At 44.9% G+C, this 19,419-nt stretch overlaps 1 protein-coding gene across 3 annotated transcripts in view; it reads right to left on the reverse strand.

Annotated features, from left to right (window-relative positions):
* The window catches only part of STK24 (serine/threonine kinase 24), a 143,580-nt gene that overhangs the window by 4,860 nt on the left and 119,301 nt on the right, over positions 1-19,419 (reverse strand). For 2 of the 3 annotated variants that reach the window (XM_049853272.1, XM_049853274.1), the window contains exons 6-9: positions 10,140-10,325; positions 7,017-7,162; positions 3,557-3,680; positions 2,493-2,561 (exon numbers count right to left, since the gene is read on the reverse strand). In XM_049853272.1, the coding sequence (XP_049709229.1) occupies positions 2,493-2,561; positions 3,557-3,680; positions 7,017-7,162; positions 10,140-10,325 (525 nt within the window). The remainder of the gene's footprint in view (positions 1-2,492; positions 2,562-3,556; positions 3,681-7,016; positions 7,163-10,139; positions 10,326-19,419) is intronic. The other variant, XM_049853273.1, reaches the window with a different exon arrangement.

The raw sequence follows: 19,419 nt of genomic DNA on the forward strand, positions 1-19,419 counted from the left end.
TATCGGCCGCTCCTTGGGAGAAAGAGTGACAGTCGGCTTCCATAAAGATTACAGCCTCGGAAACCCTCTGGGGCAGTTATATGCTGTCCTTTGGGGTTGCTATGAGTCAGAATCAACTTGGTGGCGATGGGTTTGGTTTATAGGCAGGAACAGAGACAACTAGCTTCTTCTACACCTTTTCAAAGCCTAACCGTGATGGTCTGTTCCCTCTATCAGGAGTTCTCTTTTTCTATTTCAACCTTAATATTGTACCAGAAAAGCAATTTAAAAGCCTACCAGAACTTACTTAGCTCTGATCTCAGCACGGAAACTGCAGTGGAGGTCATCAAACGCTTAGTCCTGACGCTAACAGGCCGGCTCTTAAACTCCAGCCAACTGCCTTTTGGTCCACGGTATCGTCAAAATACTGCATTTCATATGGAAAAGTGGCAGCCCTAAGTTCTGGGAATCTGCAGTGTCCCTGGTGGCTGACTTAAGTGTGGGCGCCTCTGCTCCCGTGAGAAATCACAATGGTGTCTTCAGGCACCCCCTCGTTGTAAGGTCAACTCTACACCTCTCCCCGGATTCACCCAAAACGTGAACAATGAAAGCAAGAGCTGCTCAAGTCAGGATGCAGCACAGCCCGGGGCTCCGAGCACCTCAGCAGAGGTCCGGTTGGCGGCTGCAGAGACAATGCCCACCGACTCCTCTTCTGGACCCCTCCCTCCGCTCCCTCTTTACGGCCAGTAAGAAATACTTCACAGAACATGTGGCTGTGACACTACAAGCTGTTGTGAAAACCTGTCATTTTCAGAATCGGTCTCAATCTCAATCTCCAAACAGTGGCTTCTCGTTCCCTGCTTCTAAATGGGGCATACGGAGGAACTAGAAAGGTCTGATGTCGGGGGCCGGTGGTCGCCAGAGACGTCCATTCAGCGTTTCCAGACACGTTTGCAGGAGCGTCTTTTCCGTATGATCTCGCTTATCTTCAACTGCAACGCAGGTGACCTGAAGACGGTCACCTGTGTTTGTCTAGGACTCCCAATCACGTATGGAAAACGAAACGTACAACCAACGGTATTTACAAGCTCTGAGTGAGTCATCAGCAGCCAGCACTCTGCTCCTGGTTTTTACAGCTGCTGTCTCCCACTGCCCCACCCTGCCCTGTGACCCATGCTTTTGTTTCAAATAAGGAACAAAGCAGAAACAAGGAAGTCCAGGAGGGGCGGCCCTGGGAAAGTCCTGAGCTTGAAGGCCGCCGCTGGATGGGCTCAGAGACCTGGGTACACTCGGACTGGGTAGTGTCAGAGAAGACACAAAGGCCTGTCTCTGCAAGATAATGACCCTTACTACTGAGTTTTTATGAGAAATACATAAAACGGTGCACAGTAAACACTCTGAACTCTAGGTTGTTAAGTATTATTAATAATAAAAATATATAGGAAAAGATTATCTGTGAGTTTACTTTTAGGTGAACTGAGAAAATCAAGGGTATTATTACATTTGCGATTAATTCAAGGTGGATCCTGAATAAGGATTCTGCAATAGTTTCATGTGCCCAATAAAAACTAAATAGCCTCAGGCAAGTGAGAAAATCTATGCCATTTTTTCTAATTGCCTGGATTGATCCTATTAAACCAGCAATGGCAGGATCACAGAAAAGCAACAGAGCATCAAGAAAACCCTTAAGGCCAAATCTCTCAAACAACAATAAAAAACAAAATAGTGCCTTAGGGACATCCTTGTTGTTGCCACTGACTGAGTCGATTGCGACTCATGGCGACCCCATGTGTGCAGAGCAGAACTGCTCTACAGTGCTTTCAAGGCTGTGACCTCTCAGAAGCAGATCGCCAGGCCTGTCTTCCAACAGGCGCCTCTGGGTGGGGTTTGAACCGTCAACCTTTGGGCTAGCAGTTGAACATTTAACCATTTGAGCCACGTGCGCAGTCCTGCGGAGACCCTAGAACATGTAAAGTATCCAGAAGAGTCTGCCAAGGTTGGTGTCAGATGGCCCTGCTCTGATGACCTGGCGACTCTGGGCACTAACAGTAAAGATCAAGGTGGGATCTGGGAGCGCAATGGGAAACAAGGACTCAAAGGGAATCTGATGTTTCCTTCAAAGTAAAAACCTACTTTTAATGTTGCCTAAATTTGTTTGAGGCAAAGAGGCTTGGCTGCACCCAACCAGACTTTGTACAAAGAACCACAACTCAGGTTAAAAATCACCCAATAAGAAATATGTGGACTTGGGCTGGGTCGCTGATATGCCATCCAGAAGCCTCCGCACACGGGAGACTTGACGAGAGACCAGCTCCCAGGAAGAGAGGAGGCGTGAACATGGAATACAGCTCCAAGCCACCTTCTGAGAGGGTACAACGCAGGCTCTCTGAGCCCCGTTAGCCGGCATGTTTTAACGCTCCCCACGTCTACGGACATAATCACCACAGGAGGAGCAGTACCCTGCGCCCTCCCTACTTTTCCTCCCACCCCCCAAAGTAAGCCAGGTGTCTTACCTCGGCAAACAGAGGAGAAATGATCGTAGATAAACACTGAGAGAAAGGCCTCTTTGGGATGTCTTTCTTCTTGGCGAAGGAAAAAAGGTAATGAGAAATATTTAACGTTCACATTCTCAACAATTCAGTAAAGTTCAGATCTGGACTATCAAAGCATACCTGTTTCTACAACCTCCCCCTTAGGCAACGTTCTCTGCTCACTGTGATGTCTGAAGAGACACAGTGTCACCGCAAAGTCTAATCTGCAGTGACACGCGAAGCCCGTGCGGCTGTGCAAGCCCTGGTCTCTGGCTCCACGCAGAAAGGGACTAAATACACAGTATGTTGTGGGGGAGCAGTTATGCTGAGCCTCACCTTTTACTACCCACGGACAAGTACTTCACTAAAACAACTGTGGAAATGTAAATTAAAGCGGGCTATTACAAGTGGCTGTCATATGGCAGTGACCTATTTTCTATTTATTTTGCAACCCCTCTCTGAACATTTAATGACCCCCCCCATCGACTTATCAAAGCAGGACTTATAGGATCATCAAGGGACAACCAGTGGTTCCACTATGCCTGAAGTTACACCACTGTGCTTTACAAATAGCCTAAAAATATAGCTCTTCATACCCTTAAACAGGCATGATTCAAAAATAGGTTCTGTAAAAGTGCCAAAAACAATACATTTATTTTTAAAGTCCTTAAACAAAATTTAAGTCAACTATGGCACTTGGCATGAGTAAAGCAGACATGGTCCCATGCAGAAAGTTATAGAGCCATTTCAGACAGAAGCTCCATCTCCTCCGCTCCCGCCTACATATATGTCCAAGTGTTGGGAAATTCTGATTCAAGAGCAAGGTTAGAGTCCACGTTCTCAGGCCTGAGTCTCTGGGTAATCGGATGGAACTCCTCTCTTGATCTACCAATTCCTTCACAGTGAAGTTCTACAGCGGCCTGCCATGATTGACAACCCAGTCCATGCACACAGCAATTTCACACAAAAAGGACTCAAAACGTTGCCGGCTGCTGGTAAGTGCTCCCATCTACGTTTTCAATCATTCCTGTACGAGCTTACTGTACCTTATTTCTTTCTAAATCTGAAGGCTGAAGAGCTCCATTCTCAAGATTCTTTGGATCTTTTTCTCGGATTGTGAAGATCCAGTCTCCAGAGTCGCTGCCACCAGACGCCTGGCCATCTGTTTCCCTTAGAGACAGCAATGGAGGTGAATTCCGTCAACCAGCACGCACTGGCCTTGCGGGGGGGACTGATACGTTTATGTCTCAACTCTACCTGGGCACCCAACGCTGCCCACACATCCTGCCACGCTGCCCCTTCCACTCTCACCCACACCAATCCCCAACCTTCTCTGCTCCCACCACCATGCCTCTGTCCTGTTCCTTTTGAACTTTGAAAAGATGACCTGCCTCCAACCTCACAGAGTAAAGAGAAGCCGTAAGAATGTGGTCCCCATGACGTCCCACCCCTAGACTTACACATGTGCCAGCCTGTACCCACACCGATCCTTCCTTCCTACTAACATAGAGAGGCGTCTCTTCCCCTGTAACCATCTCTCCACCCTCTCCCTACCGTCCTTGTCCTTCATCTTTCTTCCCTCTGGCTCCTTCCTATCAGCATTTAAACACACTTTCCTTTTTCTCACCTTAAGTGAAACCCTCACTCAATACAGCCACTCCTCTAGCTACAGTCCCATCTCTCTCAGCCACATCTCTTGAATGTGTTACCTATATTCACTGCCTCCATTTTTTACCTTCTACTCACTCAAAAAACTGTTAAAAAGCAATGATGTCACTTTGAGGACTAGGGTGCACTTAACTCAAGCCACGGTATTTTCAATCACCTCATATGCGTGCAAAAGCTGTAAGATGAATAAGGAACACCAAAGAAGAATTGATGCCTTTGAATTACAGTGTTGATGAAGAATACTGAATATGCCATGGATTGCCAGAAGAATGAACAAATCTGTCTTGGAAGAAGTACAGCCAGAATGCTCTTTAGAAGCAAGGATGGTGAGACTTTGTCCTACATACTTTGGTCATGTTATCAAAAGGGACCAGTCCCTGGAGAAAGACATCATGCTTGGTCAAGGAAAGTGTCAGCGAAAAAGAGGAAGACCCTCAAGAAGATGGGCTGACAGTGGCTGCAACAATGGGCTCAAGCATAACAGTGATTTTGAGAATGGTGCAGGACCGAGCAGTGTTTCGTTCATTCAGAACTGACTCAACAGCACTTAACAACCTCCAAAACCCATTCCAGTCTAGTATCTGCTACCCGTGTCCCTCAAAATGCTACCACCAAGGTCACCAATACGTAGTGTATCACTAGATAAGTGAGTCACACTGTTCAGCCCTTATTCTGCTTGAATTCTCAGCAGCAAACAACCCTGCTCACTGTCCTCCTCCTCCTCCTCTAAAGAGTCTCCAACTCCCGTGGCTACACCTGCACCTGGATTCCCTCTGATCCTCCGGGCTATTTCCATCCTTTCACAGGTTCTACTTGACTCTTTATGCTGGTGTTTCCCAGGGCTCGGTCCTAAACCTCTTCTCATTCTACATATATGCTCTGAATGACACCATTCATTCTCATGGTTCCAATCACTATCTATGCAGTGGTGACTGAAATCTGTGTTACCTGCTTACCTGTCTCACCTGAACTCACAGTATCTGCACGCAACTCTGAACTGGATGTCACCTTTTGAACATCCATCCGGTAAGCAACTCCAAACTCAACATGTCCAATATCAACCTCATTTTCTTGTACCACAACCTCCCTAAACCAGCTTCTTCTCCAGTGCCATCACCTCAATAAATAGCATCACCATCCACCAGTTGCTTAAGCCTGAAATTTCTTCCTAATTTTTTAATCCAAATCCATCACCATGTTCCATCCTAAATTTCTCAGACTTGTTCATCTTTTCAGCCCCATTGCTTCCACTCTAATACAAGCCTCCTGTTTTCAATGTCATTACCTCAACAACTTCCTAAGTCAGTGGCTCTCAATCGTGGCTGCACAACGGAATCACCTGGTGTCACTTGGGGTTCCATCCCCAGAAATTCTGACTTATATGGCCCAGCAAGTGGGCCTGGGCTGTGGGGCAGTTTTAACTTCTGGGTCAGGTGTGAAGGAGAAGGGAAGAGGGCCTGCAGGTTGAAGCACTTAAATTAGCACTTTGCTAATTGCTTCCTTTCTCTGTGAATTTTTGAGAAGTAAATTCAGCTTTCCCTACACATAAGGTATTTAAATTGCTCCTATACCCAATCCACCTCTTTAATGGAATTCTCGGATATTTAGCTTAATACCAGTTTTGAGTAAGTAACTTCTGGAAACAGACCTTTTAGAATACCAAGCATCTACCAGGATAGAATACAGAATCACAAAAATATACATTTAAATCCACTGAAGAATATATTTAAAACAGTTTCATCTGGCCAGTATTTTAAGTGCAGGAAGTAAAACAAAGGCAGAAAAAAAAAAAGGAAACCAGGTCAAGTTCCATACAAACAGTTCCACCATGCAGTTTTCGCTTGGATAAACTCCTTTTGTAACATATCAAGAGGCTCCCAAATCGTCCCATGTGGCAGCTAACACAAGAATCAAGTTAACCTGAATTATCTACTGCCAAAAATTCATAGCGTTAATTAAAAGCGACATTTTCTGCTCTGTGGACATTGAGCTTTCAGGCCTCTGAAAGGCTGGATAGCTCTGCAAACAAACTCCTCGATCAATTTGCTCACTTGGTTGACTTAAACTTTAAGCCCATGGAAACCCCACAAAAGAACAAGCCAAATGAACACATTCACATGTGCAGGTATACAGACTCTGCCAAACATCATACAGAAAAAGTAGGTAGAAATGTTAAATACACAGAAAAAGTACGAACCCCCCTAAGATGTATCCCTTATTACTGAATGCCCGCCACTGAGTGAAGGGGGAGTGTGCCCCCTGTAACACTTCACTCACTTTACCCTCTACCTGAAAAAAGGCCACTCGGCATAAAGTTGAGCAAGCGCTATTTATGAGAATGGGTGACGATTTGTCAATGTGGGTAATCTCTACCTACATGGCCACATCCACAGGTGATAATATCACCTTGAATTTTAGGATATCATCACACCATCCCTGCCCTTGAAAATGCCCGAGGCCTACACAGTCCAGTCCCGTTTGAGAAGGCCTCCCGCCCCTCTCCGAGAACACTGAAACCATCCAACTTGTTTCCTGATCTTCTACTCTTTCTCCAAGTCATAACTTAAGGTTTCACGTGTTTCAGAACTTCAAAATGTCCCGTATAAATACAACTTTCTCCTTATTTTGGACTGAAACCTCAATACATTGAACAAACCTTCCTTCTAGATGGAAACTAGAACATGCCACGATTGTCTCTTAAGAAAATGAAGTATTTTCCAAATAAACCATAAACTGAGACCTCCTCCCCTCCACCAAAAAAAAAAAGCCAAACTGACGGGATGAGCAGGCCACCCTGGCCCGCACACCCCCAGCTCGGAGAAGCAGGCGTGGGCTTACGTGTCCGAGTCTTCAGAGCTGGAGTCATCCTGGCTCTGTTCAGCCTTCCAGCGCTTGTACCGATCAATGAGCTCGGTCAAGTATGACGTTTTCTTTGCGTTGCGTATTATAAACTTGTGCTTCAGTAACTCCTTCGCACTGGGTCTCTGGAAGGCAAACCACCAAACAAGAACAACAGCATGAGTTGAAAGTTCACTACGATCCACTGGATTCCACCTCAAATGACAGGCTTATGGCTCCAAATGTCAATGAGCCACAGAGATAGGTAAAACACACTTACTAGAGTTCACAGGGACCATTCAAGAGAGCTAGACTATAATCTCCCAATTTTATAAAAACACTTTTATTACAAATTCTGGCAAGAGAGGAAATACCTATATGTTTGGTGTTAATTTGTTAACTTTGTATACTACTGTTTGGCTCCCAAAAAAATTAAATAATGAAGTATATTAACTTGAATTCATCTAAAAGAAATTGGAAAGAAGACAGGAGGCGCCTTTTTCTTGCATGCTGGAAGAGCACCTGAATTCTCTTAGTCATCAGCTTTGACAATTTAGAAACATCTGCTTCCTTGAGTCTGTACCTTCCTTTGTGGTTAGAGGTAAGGGCTTTATCCATGCTCTGGTCTCAGAATGGCCACATCCAACCTTTGCGCTCCCAACTCTGCTTTGCCCTTGAAGATGGCAAACCCAATTACAGGGAGCGTGCTTCCCACGGAAACTGAAGTGTAGCCCAAACTGGAGTAGATGCCAGGAATGCACGGACAACAATGAGCTGGACTGGGTCCCCACTTACTCCAAATCACTAGTGCGTTACTAACGAGAGTCAGGCATGTTCCTCAAATTCAAGCTTGTGAAAACCTGGGTCACATCAGGTAGTTCTCACTGCCTGTCCACGTGACCACGATACTCCAAGTATCTCAGAACTACTCATATTCTCAGCTTCTCTCCCTTCTCCTCGGTACACCTGGGGTCAGGGTGGAGGTGGAGACGTGTGTGCTGGGCAAATGAGCGGACACCAGAAATGTAGTTTTAATCAGAAGATGTGCAAATCAGGACTTGCACGTGTGTGTGTGTATCCTCTTGGGGGCTGGCGTGGCTGGGAGCAAACATCATGATGTACAAGTCACAGTACCAGGGACATGTAGCACAGTACCTCCTTCCCTAACCTGATGCCTGATAAAGTCACTGAGTGTGTCTGAGTTGGTAATCTTGGGGTGAGTTGCCCGTAGGTACTTAAGAAGGTTGTAACTCTTCCCCATTTAATTTTTTTATCCACCTGGCATCATACTGGAAAGCCAAGGTGCTCCTGTAAAACTGATCATCCATTTTAAGACGAGAGTGGGCCTTTCAGCTAACTCTGCGGGAAAATGCAGAGATGGAACGGGGGTACATGATGCTACATGCAATGCCGAAATACACAGAAAACTGCCAAGGAAACGTCCCAATTAGGGGAGAAAACTACACTAAAGCTATGTAGTCGTTACTGCCGTACATCTACCTGCTCCTCACTTATTGACGATCTTGTTATCTGACATTTCGCATTTATGTCACTAGTAAAAAATCTATCATCCCACTATTTTGCGCGTTAATGACTAAATCTGGCAGTAACATGCTGAGGTGTGTGGTGAGGCTAACACGAGCTGTGAAGGTTATGTGTCAACTTGGCTGGGCCATGAGCTCAGTGGTTTGGCAGGTATGTAATGATGTAGTCATCCTCTGTTTTTGCATTAAAAACCTGATCTCTGGAACCCAACCATGTCGATAAGTGAGGAGCGGGTGGGAGCATGGCTTTACTACAGTCAATTAAACGTAAAAAGGGAAAAGAAGGTCAGTGATTATTATTTTTTTGCATTTTCTTTCCTAACACATGCCAACCAGAAACTGAAAACATTTAAAGACATATTTAGCCATTATTTTTCAGGCTTTGTCATTTCTAAAAAATAGTTTAATAGTTTGTAGCCTGATCTTCCTCTAAAATATTAAAAATTTATAATTTCACATATAATGTATTAAGAAGAATATTCAGCAAGCTCAATGAGGTATGATACACTAGACAATCTAAATTAAAATACATAGATTTCAATCCTCAAAAGACATGACAATAAAAACATACTTTAAGTTCAGAGAAATCAATCATACTCATTAAACAAAAGAAATTAATAAACGGGAACATTGTAATACAGCTGCTAAGAGCAGGAAAGACACACACACGCTCAGCCCTACTGAAAGATCATTTGACTCAAAGAGGAGACTGTAAGAACTAAGAACAATATTCTTCACAGACTTTTTTTAACTTGCATGTCTGAATCCACGTTTACAATTTTACCTTCTGCATACAATATTAAAGACCCTAGGAAAAACAGAAAGTACAGGTACTGCCATGCATTCACAGGCCTTGAACAGACTCACTTTAAAAAAGGCTAAATCCAAGGAATCAATCAAGCTTTGAATAGCAACATGAACTCAGTGGGGTCCTCTGAACGTGCACAAGTATGTTTACAGCAGTAAACCCGAACTCCCTTTGACCTTTCAGCAAGGTGTGTCCTTTCTCAGTTCCCATCCCCCCAACGGAAAACAACACCGGAGATGCTGCTGAAAACAAGACGCCCTCCTGCGGGTACCCACCAACAAAACTGAAGGGCCCTGCCGTCTCTCCCCACGTGTAATGGTATTTGGCTGTAGAGAAGGCTGGGTGAAAGTTAATGAGGACATCTTCCATTATGGGGCACCTGGGTGAAAGTTAATGAGGACATCTTCCATTATGGGGCATTTCAGGTGTAACCACAGGCTAAGCAACAGCATGTTTTTCTGAATTTGTATTTAAAAGCCATTGGGAAAAATCCAGGACTAAACTGTGCAGAGGCCTTCCTTAGCATGACACCCACGCCACTACAGCTGTTGGCGGTTCACGGCCTTCACAGAGACATCCTCACTACGATCAAGAGCACCAGGAAAATATGCCCACAGCGAAGACCATTTCCCCCCAATTTCTTAACTACTTGACTTTTTTCTTGTCCCAAAACAATCTTGCTGATGATTAATGAAAATCCAGTAACATGCATCTGAACAAAACCATGCCACATATCTTGCAGGCGGTCATTTGTATCCTTGTGAAACTTACAAAGCTTGGCTCTTTATTCAAACAGGCCTCCACAAACTCCTTGAGGGGTTTGCTATAGTTTCCTTCCAGTGTGGGTGGGTTGTTCTTTGGAATGAGGAATAAAACCTTCATGGGGTGCAACTCCGAATGAGGCGGCTCCCCTTTTGCAAGTTCGATAGCCGTTATGCCCAGGGACCAGATGTCTGCCTGAAACAGCAAAACCAGCTTTAGAGACAGGAGCAGAGAAATTCAAATGAATACACTTCTTAGAAAAAAAATGATACAACATTCCAATGAACTGTGTTCTCTGGGTGGTATGAACGGCTAAGCACTCTCAGCTACTAGTGAAAGTTTGGTGGTTCACACTCACTCAGAGGCGCCTCGGAAGACAGGCCTGGCGATCTGCTTCTGAAAGGTCACAGCCCTGAAAACCCTACGGGGCAGTTCCACTCTGCACACATGGCTGGCCAGGAGTCAGAATTAACACAACAGCAACTAACAACTCATTGTACTTCTAAGGTTTTTAAAAAGAAAATTATTTTTAAAAGATAGTGAAGAAAATAAACTCTCTGCATAATTTCAAAATAGGCAACACACAGGAGAAAATTTCAAACGGGAAACACCTTCTACCTCCATAATGAAGATGGCTTTTACAATTATTCCCGTTTTTGTTTACTGTTGGATGTATAAGGGGTTCGTCATCACATCGCTGGGGTCAACAGGAGAGATAAACTGGAGATAATCAGAGAGGACAAGTCTGAGGAACGGAGATACATTTGCGAGTCGGCCCATCAAGCAATACTTCAAAGTAAGCACAGCTCTGAGGTGAGAGGGCACCTGAATCTCAGAGACATGGGTTTAAATGCTAAGCTCTATAACCCACCAGACATGTGATGTTACACAAAATACCTAACCTCTGAGCTTTGGCTTCCTCCATCTGGAAAATGGGAAAAATAATTAGATAGTTGTACAAGGTACCTACACAGTGCCTAGAAATACCTGTTTATTATAAAAATGTTTGAACACACATGGAAGTGTAGAGTGTTGACATGATGCAATCCCATGTACCCATCCCATGAACTTAATAACTGCTAACATTTTGTCTTTAAAGTGTTGAAGAGCAAAGATGTCACCTTGAAGGCTAAAGTGCGCCTCATTGAAGCCATGATATTTTCAGTCATATCATATGCATGTGAAAGCTGGACAATGAATAAGGAAGACCAAAGAAGGATTGATGCCTTTGAATTGTGGTGCTGGCAAAGAATACTGAATATACCATGGACTGCCAAAAGAATGAACAAATCTGTCTTGGACGAAGTACAACCAGAATGCTCCTTAGAAGCAAGGACGGCAAGACTGCATCTTACTATTTTGGACATGTTGTCAGGAGGGATCAGTCCCTGGAGAAGGACATCATGCTTGGCAGAGTACAGGGTCAGCGGAAAAGAGGAAGACCCTCAATGAGGTGGACTGACATAGTGGCTGCAACAATGAGCTCAAGCGTAACAACAATTTTAAGGATGGCACAGGACTGGGCAGTGTTTCCTTCTGTTGTGCATAGGGGTCGCTATGAGTCAGAACTGACTCAACGGCACCTAACAACAACATTTTGTCATACAGGCTCTATTTTTTTGCCATAAACCAAAAACCAAACCTGTTTCCAACAAGTTGATTCCGAGAATGAGTCTATGAGATTTTTGCCATAATATATTTTAAAGTGAACACAGATATCATGACATTTTCCCTCTGAGCATATCAACACCTAAACATAGCAATAATTTCTTAATATCATATAATAATTACATTCTGAGCTGTTCAAGTCTATTCATGGTTGGCTAGTTTGAATCATGAGCCAAACAAGAGCCACACACTGCCATCAACTGTTAGGTCACCTAAGGCTCTTTTAATCTAGAACAGCCCGCTCTCCAATCTCCCCAATGCCACCGACCTGATGAAGAAACCAGGCCCCAGATTCTGAATCTCTCCTACAGTTTCTTTCTGGTGTCATTTAATATGATTCTTTTAGATCCTGTATTTCTTGTCAACGTAAGTTAAACCCAGAGGCTCGGTAACGTTCATTTTTGGCAGGAGTACTGGTTGGGTGGTACCACGTCCTTGGGACACACAGCCCAGCTGCAGACCTCCTCCTGCCCAGCATGCAACTGCTGGCCACGGCCGGCGAGGTAAATCAGCGCATCAATTCCTTGAAAGTGTGATGTAAATGGAGAGAGCAGGGCAGTCTTAGAGGAACTGTACCGTTAATCAGACTTCATCAGAAGCTGAGAACAGGATCAAGGTCGAAAATGAAGCAGATCTACATGTAGGAAAAAAGAAGGTGGGGGGGGCTGAGTCTAGCACATTCCTGCTCTTACACTATATACTGTACAATCCATTATTCCAAGAAGTTAATTTAGAACCTAATCAATCTTCCTCACGCTCACTCTACCACAAGAAAATGGAAAGGCTGACACCTCATTCAGGTGTCTGCAGGACGCCAGACAGTTTCTCCCTTGAACAACCTGGAAAAGGCTCAGAAGTGCCCACTCCACTGTCATGTTCCTGCTAGCCCAGCGAGGGGCAGGAATCCTTAGCAGGACCTCGCAGAGCCCAGCCTGGGTGGCACTGACGCTTACTGCATGTTCCGTTTTGCTTTCTTCTCAGCGAAGATGGCAAATAGCTGTCAGTAAGAAGTGTAGTAAATTCTTTACCCTAAATTCTTACATTTCAGGGACTGGTCCAGGACAATCAGTACCAAGGACAAGGTACCTGTTTTCCTTCGCTCCGTAACTTGTCTTTGCTTTATTTATTTATTTTTTTTTTTTAAAGAAAATCAGAGGGAAAGCTATTTATCCCAGAGTCACTCACCCCAAGGAGGATAAAAGTAGAGTACATGAGGGTACGCAAAAGTGAGCAGGTAACAGAAGAGGCTGAGGTGCAAGAACAGGGTAGCAAAACGGCTGAAGGCACGATTCTCGCTCACAGCAATTCCTTGCAGCACAGAAACCTTTCTGACATCCGAGCGGTTGCACGTCTGCCTGCCTGTTTTGGCCTCCTGGGTTTCACTAGAACTGCCACTGTTTGCAAAGCCTGCTGCTGGGTGCCAATGTGCCGCCTGGCTGTAAAGACACAGGCCTTTGTCCAGGTTACTTCTGACCAGTACATCTCCAGACCTGCAGGCACCTTATATTACCAGTTTAAACCAGGGCTCTGAACCTGTTCCTTGCAGTTCAAATGCCTGCTGAGAACTTCCATTTCCACTCCAGATACACTGAACCAGAATCTACGTTTTAAGAAGATCCCCAGGTGATTAAGTATAACACAATTTGAGAACCACTGCTCTATGGGTGGGCTCTACTATAGGTTCTCAGAATTGGTCCCTAACCAGCAGCATTAGGGTCACCTGGGAACTTGTCAGAAATGCAAATTCTCAGCAGGGGTTCAAGCCAGGCTCTACAAAGCCCTGATTTAACCCCTTCCTGACTTGTGGAACATATGGTATCCCACCCACTTCTCACGCCTCTAGAGTTCTCTGGGATTATACTCTTCCCGCTGGTAGTGTTTGCTTCCCTCCAGTGGGTATTTGTTTAACAGTGAAAGACAAAAGCAACATTCATTCAGGCAAAACAGCTGGGGTATTGGGCAAAACCAAAGGTGTCCCAGGTACCCAAAACGGAAGGTGCCCCACAATAAAGCCTGCTACCCAAGACTGGTGGGCCAGGTGGGCTCCCACAAATCATGTATTTTCATGTACTGCCACATAATAGTTCTCAAAATCTTTATCAACCAAAAATGTAAACACACTCAACGTGTCAGCATGCAGTCCACTACTGAAAACACACGCTATCAACAAAAAATTCAAAGCAGACAACGACTGGGTCCCGAAAGGTTTAAACACTCTGGAACCACATGGGCCCACACAGATGATGGTCTCTGCTGAGAGTCAGCCACAAAACGTGCTTGTGCTGATTTACCTCAGGAGCCCGAGCCTGCTAAAGCGCGCCACGTGAGACAGGAGCAGACTGGAAGCAAAACTACAGGCACCTGGCATGTGCCTTCTTATACCAACACATACCAATTAAATCCACTGAGACAACCACTCTCCCAGACGGACAGGCTTTCACACTGCCTCTAACCCAACTCTGTGGTCTTCTGAAAAGGCACGGGCACCAAACAAGTCCTGGCTCCCCCAGAAGGGAGGCCAGGAGAACATCACCCAGACAAAACCTGCGGCACCCACCCCGTCGGCCAGGCGAGGCGCTTCTCCACACTGCTGTTCAGATCCTCCTCAATCCAACCAGGTACCAGGTGTGTGGCTCCTATTGCCCAGCACCCTGCTCTTCCGTCTACCCACTGGCTTAGCTCAGAGCCATCATGGCTCTTGGGTACTTGTGAAGGGCTCCTAAGTGGTCTCCCTCTCCAGACGTCTAACACCTGCTGACTAACGTAGAAATCTTTACCAGCACTTGAAGAAATGGCAACAAAACCCAAAAACCCAAACCCGTTGCCATCAAGTCAATTCTAACTCACAGTAACCCTATAGGATAGAGTAGAACTGCCCCGTAGGGTTTCCAAGGAGAGGCTGGTGGATTCAAACTGCTGACCTTTTCGTTAGCAGCCAAGCTTTTAACCACGGCACCACCAGGGCTCCAAACGGCGACAAGTTGGCATATATATTAAAAGCCATAAAAATACCCTAACTTGCTAAAACTAATTCCACACTCCCAGGAATCTATCCTAAATAAATTTTAGATTTGGAAAGTAATTATGTGCCACCAAAAACACAGTGGCGTGACTTGTGTTCAACCTTAGAAGAAGGATTAAGTTGCTACCCACACACTAACTTAAAAGTATCACATACTCAACAACAATGACCTTCACACAGAATCAGGTAGGTACAAGTTTGTCTATCACCACATCTAGGAAATACGGCGTCAGAGTCAGAACACGTGTCTGGGTTTTAAAATAAAAGTGATGTGGGTGAAGCACAGTTACCTTCCAAAGCAGTTAAATTGAAGTATGAGAACAGACTCATTTTATGGCCGTGTGGAAAAGATATGAAACTGGATATAAAGACACTGTTGACAGAGAAAACAACGATTTTAAATATGAGCCCAGGTCAAAAGTTACAAGGGCAGAAGCTTTGAACTGCACGTATTAATCTGGGAACGGATTCTTTTTCCACGGACAGTTCTAGGTCACACGCTCCCAGGGTGACCACAGAGAATTGTTTGCCCCTGATGGTCAAGGACTCATCTGAACAATGAAGTGTTAAGAGGGAGAGAGAGCGAATACAGAACATTCTACGTCCTCACAATATCATGTTAAATAAAAGTAAGCTGACTCTAAGTTTGCATATACAATACAATGTACGTGGTATAAAAAAGATTTACATCGAGAAGATAATTCTAGAAGGAAGAACTCTCTATATAAGACGAAGAAGGAGAAAACCATGGATGACCCCAAATCACAGTTAAAACCAAGCTAGCCAAAACACAGTTCAAAATGGATTTACTATACACTATTTACTTAACTGGAAACCCTGGTGGCATACTGGTTAAGCTATGGCTGCTAACCAAAAAGGTCGGCAGTTCAAATCCATCGGGCTCTCCTTGAAAACTGTGAGGCAGCTCTACTCTGTCCTACAGAGTCACTGTGAGTCAGAATCGATTTGACAGCAACCAGTCTGGGTTTTTTTTGTTTTTGGCTTATTTACTTAACTGGAGCTCTGGTGACAGAGTGGTTAAGAGATCAGCTGCTAACCAAAAGGTCATCAGTTCAAACCTACCCGCCACTCCTTGGTAACACTACAGGGGCAGTTCTACTCTGTCCTATGGGGTCACTATGAGTCGGAATCTACTCAACAGCAAATAGACTAGATATCATACTTCTTCTCATTAGGTGCAATACATGGGTCTAAGCTCAGAGTGACCCCATGTGACAGAGTATAACTGCCCCATAGTGTTTTCTAGGCTGCAATCTTTACAGGAGTAAAATTACCATGTCTTTCTCTACCGGTGAGTTCGAACCGCCCACCTTTCAGTTAGCAGCCAAGCACTTAACCACTGATCCCATGCTTAGGAACCCATTTGTAAGTATCTGAACCAAACCAGTTGCATCGAGTCGATTCTAACTCATGGTGACCCCATGTGTGCAGAGTAGAACTGCTCCATAGGATTTTCAAGGCTGTCATCTTTCAGAGGCACATTACCAGGCCTGTCTTCCAAGGCACCTTTGGGTAAGTTCGAACCACCAACCTTTTGGCTAGTATTGAGCGCTTAACTGTTTGCCCCACCCAGGGACTCCAAGTATCACCTACTGTTATAAAAACAGTTTACAAGCACTAAATAGTGCATAAATTGCTCAACCTAAAAGTGAACAACTCTCAGCTGCTCTCCTACCCGGTTATGGACGTGAGGACAGAGCTCAGCTGAACACTGGTGGCTTGCTCATTCCCATCAAGTCCTTCCCCCATTTCAGGGCTCATTACTCAGGGCCAGGACTGTTCCACTTAATGAGAAGAGTCTTTTGATGTGAACAGGGCAGATCAGCAGGTGGGGGCCTGGGGGGCTGGGGCCTGGCAGTGAGGGTGCAGCTACAGTGGGGCGAGGGGCTGGGGACCCACTGCAGTAGACAATGCTAACTATGCAGACTCAAGCAAAGATCTAATATCGCTGTGTTTTACTCACCTTTAAGGATTCCCCCCCCCCCCCCCGCCCATAAATGCATCACCTATTCCTATAGGGTCAACTATGAGTCACAATCGACTAGATGGGAATGAGTTTTTTTTTTTTTTTTTTTTTTAATTCCTGTTTTCACCATGGTTAAACTGCAAAGCTTTTTTTTCTTTCAGAGATAACTAAACAACAACGTAACTTTGCCTGTGTTTTGGTGGTAGGTCTCAGATATTTTCTTCCTATTTTTTTTTTCAGTATTGCCCTTGGTTCTGTTACATCTCCCTGAAACACAGAGACTGCCGCGAACAGTGCAGTACATGTAAGAAGAATGGACGGGAGAACGGGCAGACGCTGAGTATGTCTGCATAGCAGGACAGCAGGGCAGCCACAAGAGAACCTCAAAGAACGTCACAGGCTCTAACACGCTTCCGCTTCCGGGGACAGGCCGTCACTAGAGGGACATCCACAAAGCAACATCTCTGAAAAGGACCCTTTGTCAGGCATCATTTATGACAAAAAAGCTGCTAGTCCAGACCAGAACTAAAGGCAGTGGTGGGCAGGGGGCCCATGACTCCTAAGGGCCCAGCCCCTGAAACCCCAGCTCTGATAAGCTTCCCTGCAGGCACAGACATCAGCCTTATCTGTATGCTCCACACCTCCTGAGTCAACAAACCTGCAAAGTAAATCTCACATAAACATATTTTCACTCATGATTTCCAGTTAAGAGTTGTTGGGTATGATCCAAACAAATGAAAGAACTAGCTTTTGACGCAAGCCAGAGTAAACTGTAGTGAACAGTGACTAAAAAATATGAAACGTTTTCTCCAGGTATGTTTTTCCCAACCAAACAAACATGCTACAGTTGTTGTTAGGTGCCATCGAGTCGGCTCTGACTCATAGTGACCCTGTGCACAACACAACAGAACACTGTCGGGTCTTATGCCCTCCTCACAACCGTTGTTGTTTGCGCCCATTGTTGCAGCCACTGGGTCAATCCATCTCACTGAGGGTCTTCCTCTTCTTCACTGACCCTCTACTTTACCAAGCACGATGTCCTTCTCCAGGGACTGGTCCCTCCTGATAACATGTCCAAAGCATGTAAGACGAAGTCTCACCATCCTCGCTTCTAAGGAGCATTCTGGCTGTACTTCTTCTGAAACAGACTTGTTCATTCTTCTGCCAGTTTGTGGTATAGTCAATATTCTTTCCCAACACCATAATTCAAAGGCATCAATTTATAGACACCAAGTATGCAGTCACCAGAATTAGGAGACCGTATCTCTTAAAACTACCTAAAGAAGAATACTATAACATCTACCGATCAGATAAGAGCTTTCTGATCTCAATAAAAACTCCAGAAAGAAAGGTGGCAAGACTTTACGAGGCAGCAAAATCTCTCCTACTCAGAGGCCAGCTCAGCTAGCATACAGAAGGCCCCACTAGGAAGAAAGGGAGGGAAACTCTCAGGCAGCCAGGAAATTTTCTCAAGAAGAACTCTGAAGCAAGCGGTAACGGGCGAGAAAAAGTTAGCTCCGAATCCTGAATCACATACGCCGGGGTCAACCAGTTAATTTACTAGAAAGAAGGAGAATCACTAGTGCGGTGTTAGCAGGTGAGCTGAGAAACCTGGACTCTAATCTCAACCCTACCGAAGTCTAGATGTATGAATTTTGATAAACAGGCCTTGGCTTAAAATAAAGAGAATGGCCTCAACACACAAGGCCCTGCCAAGTCCTAAATTATGCGACGGCAGAAAAGTGGCCAGCAGCACGAGTGGATGCCCCAAGAGTTTAGAAGTAGCTATCACACGGGGCAAAGATGGCGACCAGAGACTAAATAGTTCTGCTCTCTTGGAGAGGACTGGAAACCTACTAGTCACTTCCTCATCAGTGCCTACGAGGAGGAGGCCCTCAGGTACCTGGAGAAGTCATGCCGACCACAAGTCAACAATGAGACAGCCAGGTCCACATGCTCCAAGCTGGACTCCAGAAACACCTGCCATTACAGCCACAACCTCGACACTCTGTGACACCTGGTGGCTTGCACAGTGACTGTAGGTTCCAAGGAGAAGTTAACCTACACTTCACATGCTGTGTTTAAAAAAGGTGAAAAATGTACTGTGTATTGTAGATTTCTAGTTGAGAAGCAGCAGCAATTTTTAGCATGTAAATGTTCAGAAAAGGCCTTTGGTGCTTCCTTTGCTGATTTTACTGTGTACAGGCTTTCAAGGAAAAAGAAGAGCTGGGTCCATTCATTAAAGAAATGAAGGTTAAAGCAGAGACCCGAGAGGCAAAGAGCCCCGGGTTCTCAGCACGTAACTAACAATTTTAAGAAAGCTAACGGACAACTGGCAGAAAAAATACAGGAGAATTTAGGAGAGTACAAAATATGACAAATGTTTAGACGGAGGGAATTATGACTTTGCCTCATGTTGGTAAGGAACCTCTGGGAATAACAGTCTCAATAGAAAACTAAAAATAATACGATTTGAAGAATCTACAGCAATCACTAAAAGCACCGTTCTGTCTCGATTCTGCTCTTACGTTTTAGTTTCTTTTCTGGGATCCTCTTTCCCTGTACCCATACCATACCCGTTGCCGTCGAGTTGATTCCAACTCATAGTGACC

The sequence above is a fragment of the Elephas maximus genome, chromosome 14 (assembly GCF_024166365.1).
Source record: "Elephas maximus indicus isolate mEleMax1 chromosome 14, mEleMax1 primary haplotype, whole genome shotgun sequence".
Lineage (NCBI taxonomy): Eukaryota > Metazoa > Chordata > Mammalia > Proboscidea > Elephantidae > Elephas > Elephas maximus.